We start from the raw sequence: 18,429 nt of genomic DNA, 5'->3' as shown, positions 1-18,429 counted from the left end.
AATCAGGTTCGTATTTGTAGGATGTGTTGTGTTCAAGTTACATTCCGTGTTTGTCAATCGTTGTAAAGATGACAGGTTTCATTCATCGATTCGTTTCTTACTGCATCAATAAACAGCTCGTCTTCTTCTTTATCTGAGACCCGACACACTGCATGCACGGTTTTTTTACACTGTCTTCCTTTAGCGGGACATTGGCTTTTTCCACCGTGTGCTTTGTTTCCACAGTAGCTGCATTTATGAATATGCTTGTATGTATCAGATGCTTCATATTTTTTTGCTGCCTTTTCAATTGTGTAATTCGTTTTTTGTTCAGCTCTTTGGAACTGTTGCTTTTTGTCTGTGCACTGCGTCAGTTCACGTGAGCCGCTCGGTGTACATGCATCGAAGTTTCCCAGCTGTGCTGGTGCCATGTCGTGCTATGTCCATGGCTGTATCTAATGTTACCGAAGTCCCGGCACTTAAAACTTTCTCTCAGTTTCGCTGAGTTTGTGCCAAACACCACCCTGACCATCTCATCTTCCTCTGCATAAGCACAGCCTTTCACCCGTGAATATTTACCCGTGGCAGTTTGCTATTGGATTGCCGCTGACGGACGGATGGGTAGGCACTAAATTACAAACGCCAACGGCAGCCTGTCTATGAACTTAATTTAAAGTTTAGGTTTACATCGTGCTTTGTTTCAGTAGCAGAACTCATGAATATGGTTGTATATGTCACTCGCTCGCTTCTTATTGTTTCGCTGCCTTCTCAATTATATAATGCATGTTTTATTCAGCGCTTTTTGGGCCTCTTCCTGGTTTTCTAAGTACTGCGTGATTACGTGGAAAGCGTGAGGATGTCACACGAAACTCCGCCCCCACGGGTTTCAAGCTCATCTCCATTACAGTAAATGGAGAAAAACAGCTTCCAGTTATGACCATTACGCGTAGAATTTCGATATGAAACCTGCCCAACTTTTGTAAGGAAGCTGTAAGGAATAACCCTACCAAATTTCAGCCTTCATTAGTGATGAGTGAGTGAGTGAGTGAGTCAGTGAGGGCTTTGCCTTTTATTAGTATATATATATATATATATATATATATATATATATATATATATATATATATATATATATATATATATATATATATATATATATATATATATATATACATACACATATACATACACTGTATATATATCAATCAACCAATTTATATATACCCACCAGCTACTTTATTAAGTATAAAAGTTCAACTGCTTGTTAACACAACAATTTAATCAGCCAGTTGTATGGCAACAACTTAATGCATTTAGATGTTGTCAAGATGACCGAGTTTAAACTGAGCATCAGAATTGGGAAGAAAGGTAATTTAAGTGACTTTGAACATGGCATGGTTTTGATGCCAGACGGGCTGGTCTGAGTATTTGAGAAGCATGAAAATCTTAGTATAACTCTAGGGTTTACAGAGGATGGTCAGAAAAGAGGAAATTATCCAGTAAGCAGCAGTTGATGTCAGAGGAGAATAGACAGACTGATTTGAGCTGATAGAAAGGCAACGGTAGCTCAAATAATCACTTGCTACAACTGAGATATATAAAACAGCAGCAGGAGACCAAAATGGGTGCCACTGCTGTTAGCTAAGAACAGGCAGCTGAGGCCACAACTGACCAAAATTTGGCAATAGAACTCTGGAAAAATGTTGCCTGGTCCGATTTCTGCTGCAACATTTAGATGGTATGGTTAGAATTTGGCGTCAAACAACATGAAAGTATTGATCCATCCTGCCTTGTATCAACATTTCTTTTTTTTTTTTGATTAATTTTATTACAATCAATACATAGCAATCAAGTTTTTACAAAAAAAAGAATTATGTTAAGAACAGATCGATCCCTATGGCGTTATTTCAGTGCCACTATTCTGGCGCACGTAAAAAATATTGCAAGTGCAAGTGTTGCATTTTGAGGAGAAATTTATTTCGAGCGTACAAAAGCTGAATTTGAGTGAACAAAATTCATTGCTGCGTGCAAAAAATGTATTTCAGTGTTTGCACTTATCCATATACACACACACAATAGCACCCCTCTCGCTCAGTTTTTTCATTTGCGCTTGCTTCGCAATGTGTTGCTTGCGCTCACAAAATTCTCTGCTGCAAGCGCTCAACTCTCTGTACACCGTTATAAGTGTGCCACAAAACCAACCAATCACAGACTTGGTTTCAAAAATTCTGATTGGCTCTTACGGTCTCCAATCAGCTCGCTAGCTGCTGCATTCCGGAAACAGTCCGAAATGTAGCTAAATCCAACTAAACTCAATTAAACCCCAATTTGCGGATAATATCTTTAATTATTTTACTTTAAAATATATTATTTGTTAAGACTATCGTTGGTGTAGTATAATGTAGTTGCATTATACAACCATGCCAACTGACTGTTTCCGGAATGCAGCAGCTAGCGAGCTGATTGGAGACCGTAAGAGCCAATCAGAATTTTTGAAACCAAGTCTGTGATTGGTTGGTTTTGTGGCACACTTATAACGGTGTACAGAGAGTTGGCTTCGCAGCAGAGAATGTTGTGGCGCAAGCAACATTAGAGCAAGCGCAAATGAAAAACTGGCGAGAGGGGTGCTATTGTGTGTGTGTATATGGATAGCGCAAACACTGAAATACATTTTTTGCACGCAGCAATGAATTTTGTTCACTCAAATTCAGCTTTTGTACGCTCAAAATAAATTTCTCTTCAAAATGCAACACTTGCACTTGCAATCTTTTTTTACGTGCGCTCAATATTTTTTTACGTGTGCTCAGAATAGTGGCACTTAAATAACGCCATAGATCCCCACCCCTGAGAGAGAGAGCAAACCAAACGGTGTAAAATTTAAGGCTTGTAAAAATACCTAAATTAATAAATTCTCTGTGCTTTATAAACTTATTTAAAAATATTACTGATTAGATCCTGCCATGTTTTGAAAAAAGTCTGTACGGATCCTCTAACTGAGTATTTGATTTTTTCCAATTTCAAATAGTATAACACATCAGTTTCCCACTGACTTAAAAGAGGAGAGTTTGGGTTCTTCCAGTTTATCAGAATAAGTCTGTGTGCCAACAGTGTAGTGAATGCAATCACAATTTGTTTGTCCTTCTCCACTTTAAGCCACTCTGGAAGAACCCCAAACACAGCTGTTAATGGGTTAGGAGGGATTGTGAGTCCAAGGCTGTCTGAGAGGTAATTAAAAAATTTTTATCCAGAATAATGTTAATTTGGTGCAGGCCCAGAACATGTGACCCAGTGAGGCTGGGGCTTGGTTGCAACGTTCGCAGGTTGGATCATGCCCTGGAAACATTTTGGAGAGTTTTAGTCGAGACAGATGTGCTCGATATATAATTTTGAGTTGTATAATTGTATGCTTTGCGCATATGGAGCTCGAGTGAATTCTCTGCATTGCTACTTTCCACTCCTTTTCTGATATATTAATTGAGAGGTCTTTTTCCCAGTGTCCTCTTGGATCTTTGAAAGGAAGGGATTGTAAAATGATTTTATATATTGTAGAAATGGAGTCTAATTCCTTAAAATTGAGCAATAGTATCAACATTTCAAGCTGGTAGTGGTGATGTAATGGTGTGGGGGATATTTTCTTGGCAAACGCTGGGCCAAGAGCATCATTTAAATGCCACAGCCTACCTGAGTATAGGTGCTGACCATGACCATCCCTTTATTACCACAGTGTACCCATCTTCTGATGGCTACTTCCAGCAGGATAAAGTGACACATCCCAAAGCTCAAATCATCTCAAACTAGTTTCTTGAACATTACAATGAGTTATTTGTACTCAAATGGCCTCCACAGTCACCAGATCTCAATCCAATTGGGCACCTTAGGAATATGGTAGAATGGATGTGCAGCCGACAAATCTACAGCAACTGGGTGATGCTATTAGGTCAATATGGACCAAAATCCCTGACGAATATTTATTGCATCTTGTTGAAACTATGCCATGAAGAATTATGGCAGTTCTGAAGGCAAAAGGGGGTCCCAACGCAGTACTAGAAAGGTGTATTTAATAAAGTGACTGCCGAGTGTATATCAGAATGGACTTATACAACATGTATCTCAACCAATGTATATATCTGAATAGATGTATCCAAACCAATATACATATATGAACCAATTTATATACCACTTTTGCACATTTCTTAACACAATGAATTTTAAATGAAACAACTCAGATGCAGCTGAAGTATAGACTTTCAGCTTTAATTCAGTGGGGTGAACAAAACGATTGCATAAAAATGTGAGGCAACTAAAGCATTTTTTTTAACACAATCCCCTCCTTTCAGGGGCTCAAAAGTAATTGGACAATTGACTCAAAGGCTATTTCATGGGCAGGTGTGGGCAAGTCTGTCACTATGTCATTATCAATTAAGCAGATAAAAGGCCTGGAGTTGATTTAAGGTGTGGTGCTTGTCTGTTTCTCAGCAAAATCTTCCACATGCAACATGTGGTCAAAGGAGCTCTCCATGCAGGTGAAAGAAGCCATCCTTAAGCTGTGAAAACAGAAAAAACCCATCCAAGAAATTGCTACAATATTACGAGTGGCAAAATCTACAGTTTGGTACATCATGAGAAAGAAAGCAAGCACTGGTGAACTCGGCAACGCAAAAAGACCTGGACGTCCACGGAAGACAACAGTGGTGGATGATCGCAAAATCATTTCCATGGTGAAGAGAAACCCCTTCACAACAGCAAACCAAGTGAACAACACTCTCCAGTGGGTAGGCGTATCGATATCCAAGTCTACCATAAAGAGAAAACTGCATGAAAGTAAATACAGAGGGTGCACTGCAAGGTGTAAGCCACTCATAAGCCTCAAGAATAAAAAGGCTAGATTGGACTTTGTCAAAGAACATCTAAAAAAGCCCGCACAGTTCTGGAAAAAAATTCTTTGCAGAGATAAAACAAAGACTAACCTCTACCAGAATGATGGCAAGAAAAAAGTATGGAGAAGCGTGGAACAGCTCATTATCCAAAGCATACCACATCATCTGTAAAATACGGTGGAAGCAGTGTGATGGCTTGGGGGTGCATGGCTGCCAGTGGCACTGGGACACTAGCGTTTATTGATGACGTGACACAGGACAGAAGCAGCCGAATTAATTCTGAGGTGTTCATAAACATATTGTCTGCTCAAATCCAGCTACATGCAATCAAATTGATTGGGTGGCGTTTCATGATACAGATGAACAATGACCCAAAACATACAGCCAAAGCAATTAAGGAGCTTATTAAAGCAAAGAAGTGGAAAATTCTTGAATGGCCAAGTCAGTCACCTGATCTTAACCCAATTGAGCATGCATTTCACTTGTTGAAGACTAAACTTCGGACAGAAAGGCCCACAAACAAACAGCAACTGAAAGCCGCTGCAGTAAAGGCCTGGCAGCGCATTAAAAAGGAGGAAACCCAGCATCTGGTGGTGTCCATGAGTTCAAGAATTCAGGCTGTCAATGCCAGCAAAAGGTTTTCAACTAAGTATTAGAAATGAACATTTTATTTCCACTTATTTAATTTATCCAATTACTTTTGAGCCCATGAAATAAAGGGACTGTGTAAAAAAAAAAATACTTTAGTTGCCTCACGTTTTTATACAATCTATTTGTTCAACCCACTGAATTAAAGCTGAAAGTCTGCACTTCAACTACATCTGAGTAGTTTCATTTAAAATTCATTATGGTAATGTACAGAACCAAAATTAGAAAAAAGTTGTCTGTCCAAATATTTATGGACCTAACTGTTGTCGGAGGTGACTGGGGTGGCGACCCAGCCAGGATGCCCAGGAAGACAAGAAGAGGGCTTACATCCTCCCCAGACCACATGGAGGCAACCACCCTGGTTTCTTTGGGGGGCCTGGACCTCAGCACTTCCACCACACCTGGAAGTGCTGGGGGAAGAGGATTGGGGACACCCGGAATGCTTCCAGGTACACAGCCTGTGCTTCCGCCACACAGGAGCGTGTCGGCGGAAGGTCACTGGAGGACACCTGGAGCACATCCGGGTGCGTATAAAAGGGGCTGCCTCCCTTCATATGATTGCTAGAGTCTGGAGGAGAAGGTCTTGGAGGAGAGGCAAGGAGGCGACCTGAAGAAAGAGAAGGCACTGTATCGTGGCCAGGACTTTTGGGGACTTTGGGGTTGTGTGAGCACTTGTGTAAATATGGACTGTGTCAATAAACGTGTGTTGGGTGACATTAGCGTGTCCGCCTGTCTGTGTCTGGGCCGGTTTTCACACTGTATATATACAGCGTGTGTGTGTTTGTGTATATATATATAAAATAAATAAATATAAATGATATAGAATCACCATGGAGATGACTTGGGTGTGCACCCTGGAGCCCTAATCACAAAAGGGCTTTTGCATATGTGAGGAGAAAAATGCCTAATAGCAGAAAAATTTTTCACTGACAGGCACACACAGTAACATGCTCTCCAGCACCCAACAATCCCTACCCCACTTCATTTCTCATGCTTATAGACATGTCCAATCAAACCTAAATAAAAAGTTTATACCTGTAGAACAAAAAACAACCCTAAATGATGATTTGAACAAGCTGCAAATATGTCAGATGAGACTAATAAGAGTGACCTTATTCCTTACAGATCATCAAGAAATGGTTAATTTCACTGGTTCTAGTAGCTTTAGCAACACAAGGCGGCCATTGCAGGAGATGATGCCACAAACTATGCCAAATTGAAGAAATCTTTATACAGTCATATTTTATTGGGAGAAATATACTAATTCAAAATGATCAGTCATATATTATTTTTGTCACAAAGTGGCATTAGCCTTATAAAAATGTTTAATGGATGTTCATTACCTTTGCTATCAGAGGAAAGTTGGCTTACCACAATTGTAATTTTACACTCACCTATTAGCTTGGTACATTCATTGTAATACATTAATGAACCAAATCTGATACCACAAGGGGCCTGTGAGGGTCCCCATATCCTGATGGGTTTGCCTCCCTCAAAATGAATTTAAAAAAGTTTATATCTCTATACACAACAGTTTTACACAATAAAAATAAACAATAAAAAAAATGTAAAATGTTTCGTGTTTCCAGGACAGCAATTCACTGAGATTTTAGGGGGTAATGAACTAAAATCATGGGACAAAATTGCACTGAAAAATACTTGCAACACCAAACATTCACATTCAAGGCATTGTTTCGCCTTTACTATTGGGTGTTTACAAGTCACGCTTGCCAGAATGCCTGCAATACTGTTCTCCTAGTGACATATCTTGTGGTTTGCTTTTTCCATCTTGGATAATTGCTGTGGGGAAAAGTGAAGGAATGGGCAGTATGCTGTAGTTGCAAAGGCTTTGAAATTTAAACCCAGAAGTTGTGGGTTTGCTTTGTGACCATGAGCAAGTCACTTCACCAGTTGCATCTCAAATGTCTTAAGTCAACTTGGATAAACTTGAATAAACAAGCAAAAAGTAAATAAATAATACAGTAATAAAAATAAATATAGATGAAAAGGCTTTATATTTTACAACACTGTATCAAAATATTCATTTACTTATTGTTGCTCTTCAAGTTCATGCTTTTCTGGGTTAAATGATTTACTTCATGCTGCTCTTGGACACTGTTAAAGACATGTTCTTTCGAGCTGCCTAAGAAGTCAGTGAAAATGAAAAAAAAACTAACTATATAAAAGCAAAACTAGCAGAAGTAAAATAAGCTACTATCATAGTGGATAACTGCTAAAGTGCAAGATTATATATAAAAACAAAAAGCAGAAAAATCCATAACTGACTTAATATATTTCTAATATGTGTTTCTGGAAACGAGGGCTCAAATCCCAGATGCTTCCTGTGTGGAGCTTGCATGTTCTCCCAGAGTCTGCTTAAGTTTCCTTCCTCAGTCAAAGGACATGAAGGTTATGTGATTAGGTGCTGTTGAAATTAGCCTCTGATTGGATGGATATGTGTGATTGTGTTCACCTTGCAATGGACTGGCACTCTCTCCAGGTGTTTTCCTGCTTTGCACCCAGCATTTGGTGCAATGGACTGCAGCTGCCTTGCAACCTTACCCTTGATACGAGCGTTAAGGAAATGGAAGGAAGGATGAATGGATGGATGTATCACTGTTCTTATCACAAATGTGTTATTTATGTAATACTAATAAGACATATATTTATGTTAATTCAGTTTTTTTTTGTTTTGTTCTTTGTGAGAAATAAAGGGTTGAATTTCTGTTATTCTTATTGAGAAGAAATATGCTTTTTTGGAAAATACGACAAGCTTGCTAATTTGTCTGCACTACTTGCACTGCTGCAATCAGTGGCACTTTGAGAATTGTCGCCATTATATGTGTACTTGCATTACATTTTTTCTTTTTTCTTCATGTTGTATTAACATGGAGCTGATAATTTGGAAATGTAGTAATAAATGTTTAAAATTTATGATTCTTTTAAATTTAAGAAATAGGCTTAAACTTGGTGAAAAATACATTATGACATGTTTGAGACTTGAAATTTAAGACTTGGCTCAAGACTTCACTTAAGACCTTCCCATCTTGACCATGGTATAAAGACTTGAGACTTGTTACTTGAAAATCTATTGATTTGTTCCCATCTCTGGTTCTGATAAACCACCAGGGGCCTCATGCATAAAGCTATGTGAAGAATTCACATTAAGACATGGCGTACAAACAAAACTCGCAAAAAATTCAGATGCACAAAAGTGTGCGTTAAGCAAACTTCCACACACTTCTGTCACATAAATCCTGGTCAGTGTGAAATGTAATGCACATGCCTGCTGCCCCACCCCAACTCTGCCCAGAAGTTTGCATATTTTAATATGCAAATCAAAATAGCACTTTACGTTCAGTGTTTGGTTAAAAGACAATGGCAAAAGCACATGAAAAAAATAAAATTTCCAGCAAATGCAAAGTGGAGGCAAGGAAAAATGTACTATTTGTTGGCTTAAGCAGTGGTGTAAGCAACAAAAGCGTGGCAGAAACTTGAAAGTTCAAGTTCTCAAAGTCGCACAGTGGTGTTCACATCGTACAATGAACTTGCTCCTCTCTCTCTCTCTCTGAGTTGATGGTGTTTATCTCCATTCTTTTCACAAGAGCAGTGATGTCCCGTGACCGCTATCAGACTATTATGCGGCATTTGCAATTTGACAACAAAGACACCCGTGCAGAACGTGTGAAAAACGACAGGTTTGATGTGATTAAAGACATTTGGCATGTGTTTTGTTGGGAGCTGTGTTTTGAGTTACAACTTAAGGTCTGTGGTCTTAAAGCTTCTGGAGCCGTTCCTGTACAAAGGCAGAACTTCTTCACAGTGCTTTTTCTGGCTAATAGACTGCTGCACCTCAACGCAACTCTGCTTGGCACCATAAGTAAAATGGGACTTTCACCTGCAGCTATAGTCACTTTAGTATTCAAGCAATTTGCCATGCTAGTGTTTAGATCTGGCAGTGTATTTTGTGCAATTAAAGGTTCACTTTTTGTTTATATGGGGACTGTGGTTTAATGACTATTTACAGATTTGCCTCATAATCACCCAAATCCGAATTCAAACTTTGTTCATTTGTTGTGATTTTACGAAGCACACATATCAGCAAATTCACATATTTAAGTCAAATTTAGTTAGTAAGACTGCTAGAAGAGTATAGAAAAAGTACACAAAACAGTTAAATCATATAATTGTTCTACTGTAAAGTACAAGTGTCTAGACAGGTACACTATGTAATGCACATGTAAGGCCATACAAAATTATTGTGCCAAGGTTTTGTCAGCAAATGACAAAAGGGACATAACAGAACTACAGGAGACACATGGAATTCAGTCTTTTCAGTCTAAGAAAACAAATACTATGAGGATATCAGAAAGCAATATTGAAAATTATAAAAGGAATAGATTATTTTGATGAAATTTCATTATAACTTAGCGACTACAAGGAACATGACTAGGAAATTAAAATTAAATCATGCAGAGGTGTTACAATATATTAGACCTCAAAGAGAAAAGCAAATATAGAATATCTAAACAATTACACCCTAAATCAGGGGTCCCCAACTCTGGTCCTGGAGGACTACAGGTTTTTATTCTAACCCTTTTCTTAGTTAGTGACCCATTTCTGTTTATAATTAACTTTCGTTTGAATTATTTTTAATTGACGTTTTTTAAGATATGTTCCCATGAATTTCTTCATTGTACCTCTAAGTTGCTTCATGTCTTTCCTTAAATGGCATCCAAATAGAAATGAAATGTGTAGTGAGTGAGCCAACAGAAGACCAATTTAGTCAGGATCTCAAACTCCAACAGATTTCACTTCAACCAGTTGCTTAATTAGGCACAGATTCTTGCTGTTAATTAAATCCATTCTTTAAATCCATGCCTTATTGCTGCTCCCATTGTAAATAGCACACATTTCCAAAACTGTTGATTTTCTCTTTTTTTAAGATCACTGTTAAAAGTTTTGGGGACCTGAGTAGATTGACATTCCTGAGACCTTTATCTTCAGATATTGTATGATGGGCATAGTTTGCTGGTGTTGCTTTGGCTCATTTTGTATTTCATTATTGTTTGGCTGCTAGTTAAGAAAAAAAAACAATTAAGGAGAGCAAGAGCAAGTCAATTAAATTATTTTCAAGAGCAAGTCAATTAAAACTATTGTGTTTTTCAAGATTATTCATAGTATTCAAAATTATTGGTCTTCAAGAGCATGTCAATTAAAATTATTTCAAAATAAGTTCATTAGCAGCAAAAACAGGTCACTAATTCAGAAAAGTGTTACAATGAAAACCTGCAGCCACTGAGGCCCACCAGTTTAGGACAACAGTTTAGGAAACTCAAGGTTAAAAGCAATTAAAGAGCTATGTTGAGATGACATACTAACTAGCATACCTGTTTTTATATACTTTACAAAATTTCAAATCAAAAGTAAATCTTATAATGAACTGATCACTTACCGAGGAGCAAGCCTGAATCTCTTTCTGTTTTGGGCTCTAAATCCTGGACTGTATTTGCCTGATAAAAGATCATAAAATTACAAAATGTACATGCTACAAATGACCAGTTATGACTTAACACACAATAAAATATTCCACATTCTAGATAGGAAAGAATAAAACATTCTAAGACATCAATTCCTGAATGTGATGACATTTAAACATTGAGTAAAAAATTAATACTGCTAGATCACAAAAAAAATCCCTTTGGTCATTGGTTACTATGAGTTACACCAGTGCTAAACTATCATTCTGTTGTGCGCCAAGATGTATCGTAAATATTGCTAAAAATTAAATTTCATAAATTTCAGGGTTTTTGTGCTTCCATTAAAAAAATAACATACCCTTTTTTAAATCTAAAATATTATAAAGTGCTAGTTCACGTCTTTTTAACTATTATTATTTAATCTTTAAAAAAGTTCAAGATTAATTATCATAATTCTAATTATCACCGTAGCAACTTTAAGTCTATTTAAGTAAATTAGCAGTGGAGAATTTGCAACCAACACTCAGAAGACAGTCAAACCAAATACTTTCAATAACGGGCCTGTTGCTGTGTAACAGTTTAGAAATAATCCCCGGCAATATCTGAAATGATTAACTGTCTTGTCGGAATTCTTAGAGGGTATGCACTCGAGAGTTGAGGACCTGGATTCTGGAGAATCAGTCGAAGACATCAAGACAAGCAGCTTAACTGGCAGAAGTGTACATGACTGCACATGCTCAACACAACATTCCCCAGCAAAAGCCAAGGGAATCCAAGCCTATAATGACTACTCCAGGGAAGCCAGGTATGCCAAAGACTGGGGATGGTTATGGTTCTCACTGTTTGGTAGAGAGCCAGGGTTCAGAGGTGCCTGTCTTGGTTTGTTAATGGTGTGACCAACAGGGTCATAAGAGGACACAGTGCCCAAAGGCCCAGAAAACTACTGGGAATAGCTTTTCTTACATGCCTTATCCTCTCCCACCTAAGACACCAGTTCAGAGTAAAAAGAAGGTAGTAACAGTTAAAGTAGCTGGTAAATTTTGAGAGGCTATAATTGACACCAGAAGCACCACCCTGACCTTAGTATGTAAGGATATCATTGATGACAGACTGCTTAACTTGGGCAGGATTGTTATATTGAGGTGCATACATCATGAAGAGGTCACATAACCTCTTGTGAGTGTAGGGATGGACAGTTGTACACCTTACAGGTTGGAATAGTTGAAGAATTGCCTTAAATTGTACTCATACTGCTTGGCATACCAAACATTTACAGTTTGCTACATAAGAACCTGGTGAAAAAGACTGGGGTAGTAACTAGAGTGCAGGTAGCAGCTGAAGCCAACATGGCTCAAGTGAGCTGGGATAAATTGCCTTTTGCAGAGATGAAGGGAATGTCTGGCTATAAGACCTGGAGGCAAAGGAAACAGGCAAAAATGTTAGGAACTCCTAAACAGGGTGAGGGTACTACACCAGCTGCTGATGCTCTAGACCTAGAAACTCTTGTGGTAGGGGATTTTGGGGCTTTGCAGTGTGGGGACCTCACTCTTCATCCTTGTTTTTGAGAAGGCAGAGAGGCAGGAAAGAAATGTCAGTGATGAGTCCTTTATAATAGAGAAAGGCATTTTATACCATAGTGATGAAAACGGTAAACAGCTGGTGTTACCTCTGAGTTATAGAGAAAAAGTTTTGTAGTTAGGGCATGACATGCCCTGGGCAGGTCACTTGGGTCAGGCAAAAACCAGAGACAAAATTTTAAAGCATTTTTATTGGCCAGGGTGGACCCAGGATGTATGGAATCATTGTAGAAAGTGCCCTGAATGTCAGAAGTTGGGTTCTGTGAAAAAATGAGATAGCACCCCACTTATACCATTATCTGTGATTGAAGAACCATTTACCAAGATAGCTATGGATATAGTGGGGCTATTGCCAAGAAGTAGGAATGGGCATAAGTATACCTTAGTTTTATGTGATTACGCAACAAGATATCCTGAAGCTTTTCCACTTAAAGTTGGGTCTACACAAATTGCTAATGCCCTAGTTCAGCTATTTTCTAGGGTGCGGATTCCTAGGGAAATAATTACTGATCAGGGGTCTAATTTAACTTCAAGGATGCTTAACACTAGAATTACCAAAGCCTACGAAAAAACTTGTAATTCCTGCTCACCTTAAATCTCTTTGCACCTCTCTGGCAGCATGTTTTGTCTTAAAAATGTGTCGATCAACACAAACAGCAAGCAGTCTACTGTCCTTTCCCCTAACCCATTGCCACAGCTCAATTCGCAAAAAAGAACCTCAGTGCTCAGTGTTTATCTTGGAGTGACTTGACTAGAGTTGTATAGGGAAATAATAGATGGTTATTTAGAACACAAAGAACTGCTGACTTGTAATCAAAAGGCCACGGATTCGATCCTGGGTGCCTCGCAAATTTACCGTTTTGAGTAGTGAGCTGCTCTTATTGTTAATATTACAGTTAAACCTCGGGTCATGAACGTCTCGGACCACATACAAATCGGGTTATGACCAAAAAGTTTGTCAAACTTTTGCATCTGTTCACGCCCACACACTCGGGTGACGAACAAGCCAGTTTCTCTTTCGGTTCATATGCACTGATAATTTCCACATGTGTTCGGTCTCTCCCTGTGCATTCCCAGCAATGTGAGCGAGAGAGTGAGCGAGAGAGAGCGAATGAGAGAGAGAGAGAGCGCGAGAAGGCAGTAAAGCTGAGAAGGCAGTTAAAGAATGCACTGGGCTTGTATTTAAAGAGATGCTTCTAGCATTGTTTTAATCTCGTATTTAATGAAGACTTTTTTCTATAGGATTTTAACCTCCACTTCACTTCTGTTTTTATGGGATCATTTATTTACTGAAGGAATCTGAAAGCACTGCACTTTAATTTGGACTTTGTTTTTGATTGTTGTTTTGTTGATTTTAATAAAAGCACTTGGTATTTTTTGCACCATCTGATTGCTCCACTATAGTGCCTCTCTGTTGTGGCTCATCGGTAACATTACTGACGCTGACAGGTTTAAGGGCTCCCGGAAGCGAGATGGGAGCACGCAGTGAACCCGCATTTTCACAGACTCTACCTCAACACTGTAATCTCCTCTCCACCCAGTTCCTCCTCACTTATTTCATGCCAGAACTCAACTCATGCAAGGTTAGCTTTCGTGGTTGTTTATGGTTAGTTTTTGTATAAATTACGGATTTTTCAAATGTTCATTTTTTTTACCTGTGCTTAAAACTCATTAAAAAAAGTGTTTACAGAGAGCGGTTCATAAGGCTATAGCATGAACTCTTGCAATGTTAGTTTTCTCTGTTCAAGGTTTTCTCAGTGTTATTCAATGTTTTTACATTTAGTTTACTATTACACTGTGCATTCTATGGTATAATTAACTATTTTTATGCTTAAAAATCTTTAAAAAATATATATTTACATACAGTTTGTATGGTCCGGAACGGATTAATTGTATTTACATACAATCCTATGGGGGAAATTACTTCAGGTCACATCCAAATTGGGTTGCGACCAGAGTTTTGGAATGAATTACGGTCGTGACCCGAGGTTCCACTGTATACAATAAAAACATACATTTGATTTGTGTCTGTAACAACCGGGGTAAATTTATAGTAATTGTAAAAGTTAGCATTTTTTTTTCTTCCACTTGTATTCTCTTTTTATTCTCCAGAATCGAACCAGCCACCTCTTGATTTCAAGACAGCAGGTCTTACCGCTGCACCACAGAAGCTTTTGTATTGCAGTTGCACCTTTTGTGAAAGTGTTTATTTGATTTTTCGACTTCAGGCTTCACACATTATATGACTACATTTTTCATGACTACATTTTGTCATTTATTACTAAAACATGAAAAACATTTCTGTTTTAACAATGTGTTTACATAGTCTAGAACGTCTTGCCCTTTCTGTGGCAGAGGGGGAGTGGTACAGTAGGCTGCTTGCTACTTGTGCTTATTGACACATTTATAAGACAAAAGATGCTGACAGAGAGGTGAAATGGGATTTAAGTTGGGCCGGATTTACGAGTTTTTTCGTAGGCTTTGGTAATTTTACTGTTGAGCAAATGTATTCGTTATTGAGAATAAAAGGGTTGAGAACAACCCCCTACCATCCACCGACCAATGGCCTTGTCGAAAAGTTGAATGGCACACATTGAAGAGGATGTTGCGTAAATTTGCTTGCAAGTAAGGTACAGACCAGGATCAATGGTTGCCATATTTACATTTTGCTTACTGAGAAGTACCAAATGCCAGTACCGTTTTTGTGTCCTTTAAATTCTTATTTGGTCATAATGTCCAAGGGCCATTAGCTGTTCTAAAGGAGACTCTGGAAGGCAGTAGTTCTGGAGAACCTACCAACATTTTATCCTATGTGATAACAATGAGAGACAAATTAAAATCATTATCTGCAATGGTGCAAACTAATTTGTTGTTGAACCATGCACAACAAAAGACTTGGTATGATAAAGCGTCTCGATTTCAATCTTTTCAACCAGGGCAGAAGGTTTAGCTGTTATTGCCCACGTTCACTAACAGTTCATTAGCAAGATGCCACAAGATTGTGTCTCAAAAAGGCCCGGGGACGAATGAAATTCATATATCTGATAGACCTAGAATAAGAATTAAATCTTTCATGTTAACCTGTTAAAAGAATGGCATGAGAACATTAATGAGAATTTACAGTTATATATTTCCAGAATTAATGAAGAAAAAGAGCATCCAGTGCAGTATTTGCTAAACCCCAACCCTACTTCATGTCTTCCGCCTAAGGAAGATCTACCAGAACAACAACGTCAGCAAGTCATGGATATTAGACCAACATAATGTTTTTGTGACACTCCTGGCAAAACTAATCTCATTCAACAATCCATATGTCTTACTTCTCCAGGTCCAATCAGGCAGACATGCAGTCGAGTTACTGCATGTCTACAGCAGATCTCCATGAAGGACTAAAGAAAATGCTAAGATTAGGCATTGCAGAGCAGTCGACCAGTGAATGGTACCGTCCGGTGGTACTTGTTTCTAGGATAAATGGACAGATTTGTTTCTGTGCAGTCTACTCAAAATTTAATGGAATTTCTGCATTTGACCCCTATTTTATGCCCCGAGTCAATGAGTTAATCGAAAAACTTGGTCCAGCGAAATATTTGACTATCCTGGATGTGTGCAAACGATACTGACAAGTATACTGGCAAAACTTCTTAATGCTTTACAAACCCCAGGAGTTTATACTATTTTACTGTCATGCCTTTTAGCCTGCATCTGTTACTTTTCAGAGGCTATTCATAAGTTTTGCATGGAGCAGACCTGTGTGCCAAAGCTTACATTGATGATGTTGTCATTTATAGTGTACTTGGTCTGATAATGTTTCACATGTAAAAGACAGGTTACGGCAAGCTGGGATGGTGGTTAATCCAACCAAGTGTGTGTTGGCACAGCCAGAGGTCCAGTATTTGGGATACACTATTGGGGGTGGACAGGTCAAGCCACAAGTGGCTAAGGTGGCAGCCATCCGAGCAAGATCAAAATCAACCACCAAACGACAAGTCCATTCTTTCCTAGGCCTAGTTAGATGGTACAGGAGGTTCATTCCTAGATTTTCAGAGATAGCTATATCACTCATGAACCTCTTGTACAAGATGGAGCCGAACAAAGTCAAATGGACTGATAGCTGTGAAATGTTCTTTGTGAAAGTCCTGTGTTATCATACCCTGACTTTATTTCACCTTTTGTTATGCAGACGGATTTGTCTGTTAGAGGTCTGGGGGCTGTATTATTACAAGGGTAGAAGGAAGACAGACATCCTATCATCTTTATCAGTTGCAAGCTTTTTCAAAGGAAACTAACATATTCTACAGTAGAAAAGGAAATACTGGCAGTTAAATGGGCCAATGACAGTGTATTGTGAAACTCCAGAGGTTGCTAAATTCAGTCAAGAACAATGAATATGGCCCCGGTGGTCTGTAGACTAGCACTATAATTGTGTTGGAATTTGTTTTAATATTTAAAATGAATGCCTCAAAGGATGTAAAGTCACCTACACTTTTAGAAGTGATTTGCATTTTGTTATAATGATCTGGGTGCAATTCCATTATAGAGTCACTCATTCATATATCCATACCCTCATTCACTAAAACTCAATCTGAAACTGGCAATCAACCTAACCTGAATATATGAAAGGAGAACCAGAATACTTAAGAGGAAAAATTATGTAGCCATGGAGAGAATGTGCATACTCCATGCAGACAATGTCGAATTATGGGATTAGAAACCAGAAAATTAGTTGTGTGGCAGAATTATTTTTTTTATATTTAATAATTTTTTAAGCAATCATCCATGTGTTTCCAGCACATCTCCCTTTTAATTTCTATACGGAGGACCTGTAACAAATATATAATTCTTGTCTATAGTATGGTATAAATGGGCTCTTCCAAGTCATTAATTAATTTTAAAGTAAAAACATAATAAAGTGGGTACGGAAAGTATTCAGACCCCCTTCAATTTTTCACTCTTTGTTATATTGCAGCCGCTTAGAATTAAGGCCAAAAAGTTCTTGGTCTCATCAGACCAGAGAATCTTATTTCTCACCATCTCAGAGTCCTTCAGGTGTCTTTTAGCAAACTCCATGCGGGCTGTCATGTGTCTTGCCTCTCCTCAGTGTGTGGAGACAACCAGGCCCTGCTCATCACTTGTCCAATACAGTCCCCACAGTGAAGCATGGCGTTGGCAGCATCATGCTGTGGGGGTGTTTTTCAGCTGCAGGGACAGGACGACTGGTTGCAATCGAGGGAAAGATGAATGCGGCCAAGTACAGGGATATCCTGGACAAAAACCTTCTTCAGAGTGCTAAGGACCTCAGACTGGGCCGAAGGTTTGCCTTCCAACAAGATAATGCACACAGCTAAACTAACGAAGGAGTGGCTTCACAACAACTCTGTGACTGTTCTTGAATGGCCCAGCCAGAGCCCTGACTTAAACCCAATTGAGCATCTCTGGAGAGACCTAAAAATGGCTGTCCACCAACGTTTACCATGCAACCTGACAGAACTGGAGAGGATCTGCAGGAGGAACGGCAGAGGATCCCCAAATCCAGGTGTGAAAAACTTGTTGCATCTTTCCCAAGAAGACTCATGGCTGTATTAGCTCAAAAGGGTGCTTCTACTAAATACTGAGCAAAGGGTCTGAATACTTAGGACCATGTGATATTTCAGTTTTTCTTTTTTTAATAAATCTGCAACAATTTCAAAAATTCTTTTTTTTGTCTGTCAATATGGGGTGCTGTGTGTACATTAATGAGGAAAAAAATTAATTTAAATGATTTTAGCAAATGGCTGCAATATAACAAAGAGTGAAAAATTGAAGGGGGTCTGAATACTTAAAGCAAAGTTTGCATTCCTACAGTTTTACTCACTGAATTTCTATTCTTTA

At 38.6% G+C, this 18,429-nt stretch overlaps 1 protein-coding gene across 1 annotated transcript in view; it reads right to left on the bottom strand.

Moving 5' to 3' along the window:
* The window catches only part of LOC120525723 (constitutive coactivator of peroxisome proliferator-activated receptor gamma-like), a 147,020-nt gene that overhangs the window by 50,114 nt on the left and 78,477 nt on the right, over window positions 1–18,429 (bottom strand). Inside the window, exon 6 of the mRNA XM_039748268.1 lies at window positions 10,960–11,017. Within this exon, the coding sequence (XP_039604202.1) occupies window positions 10,960–11,017 (58 nt within the window). The remainder of the gene's footprint in view (window positions 1–10,959; window positions 11,018–18,429) is intronic.

The sequence above is a fragment of the Polypterus senegalus genome, chromosome 3 (assembly GCF_016835505.1).
Source record: "Polypterus senegalus isolate Bchr_013 chromosome 3, ASM1683550v1, whole genome shotgun sequence".
Lineage (NCBI taxonomy): Eukaryota > Metazoa > Chordata > Cladistia > Polypteriformes > Polypteridae > Polypterus > Polypterus senegalus.
This window is presented reverse-complemented; position numbering and strand designations above follow the sequence as displayed.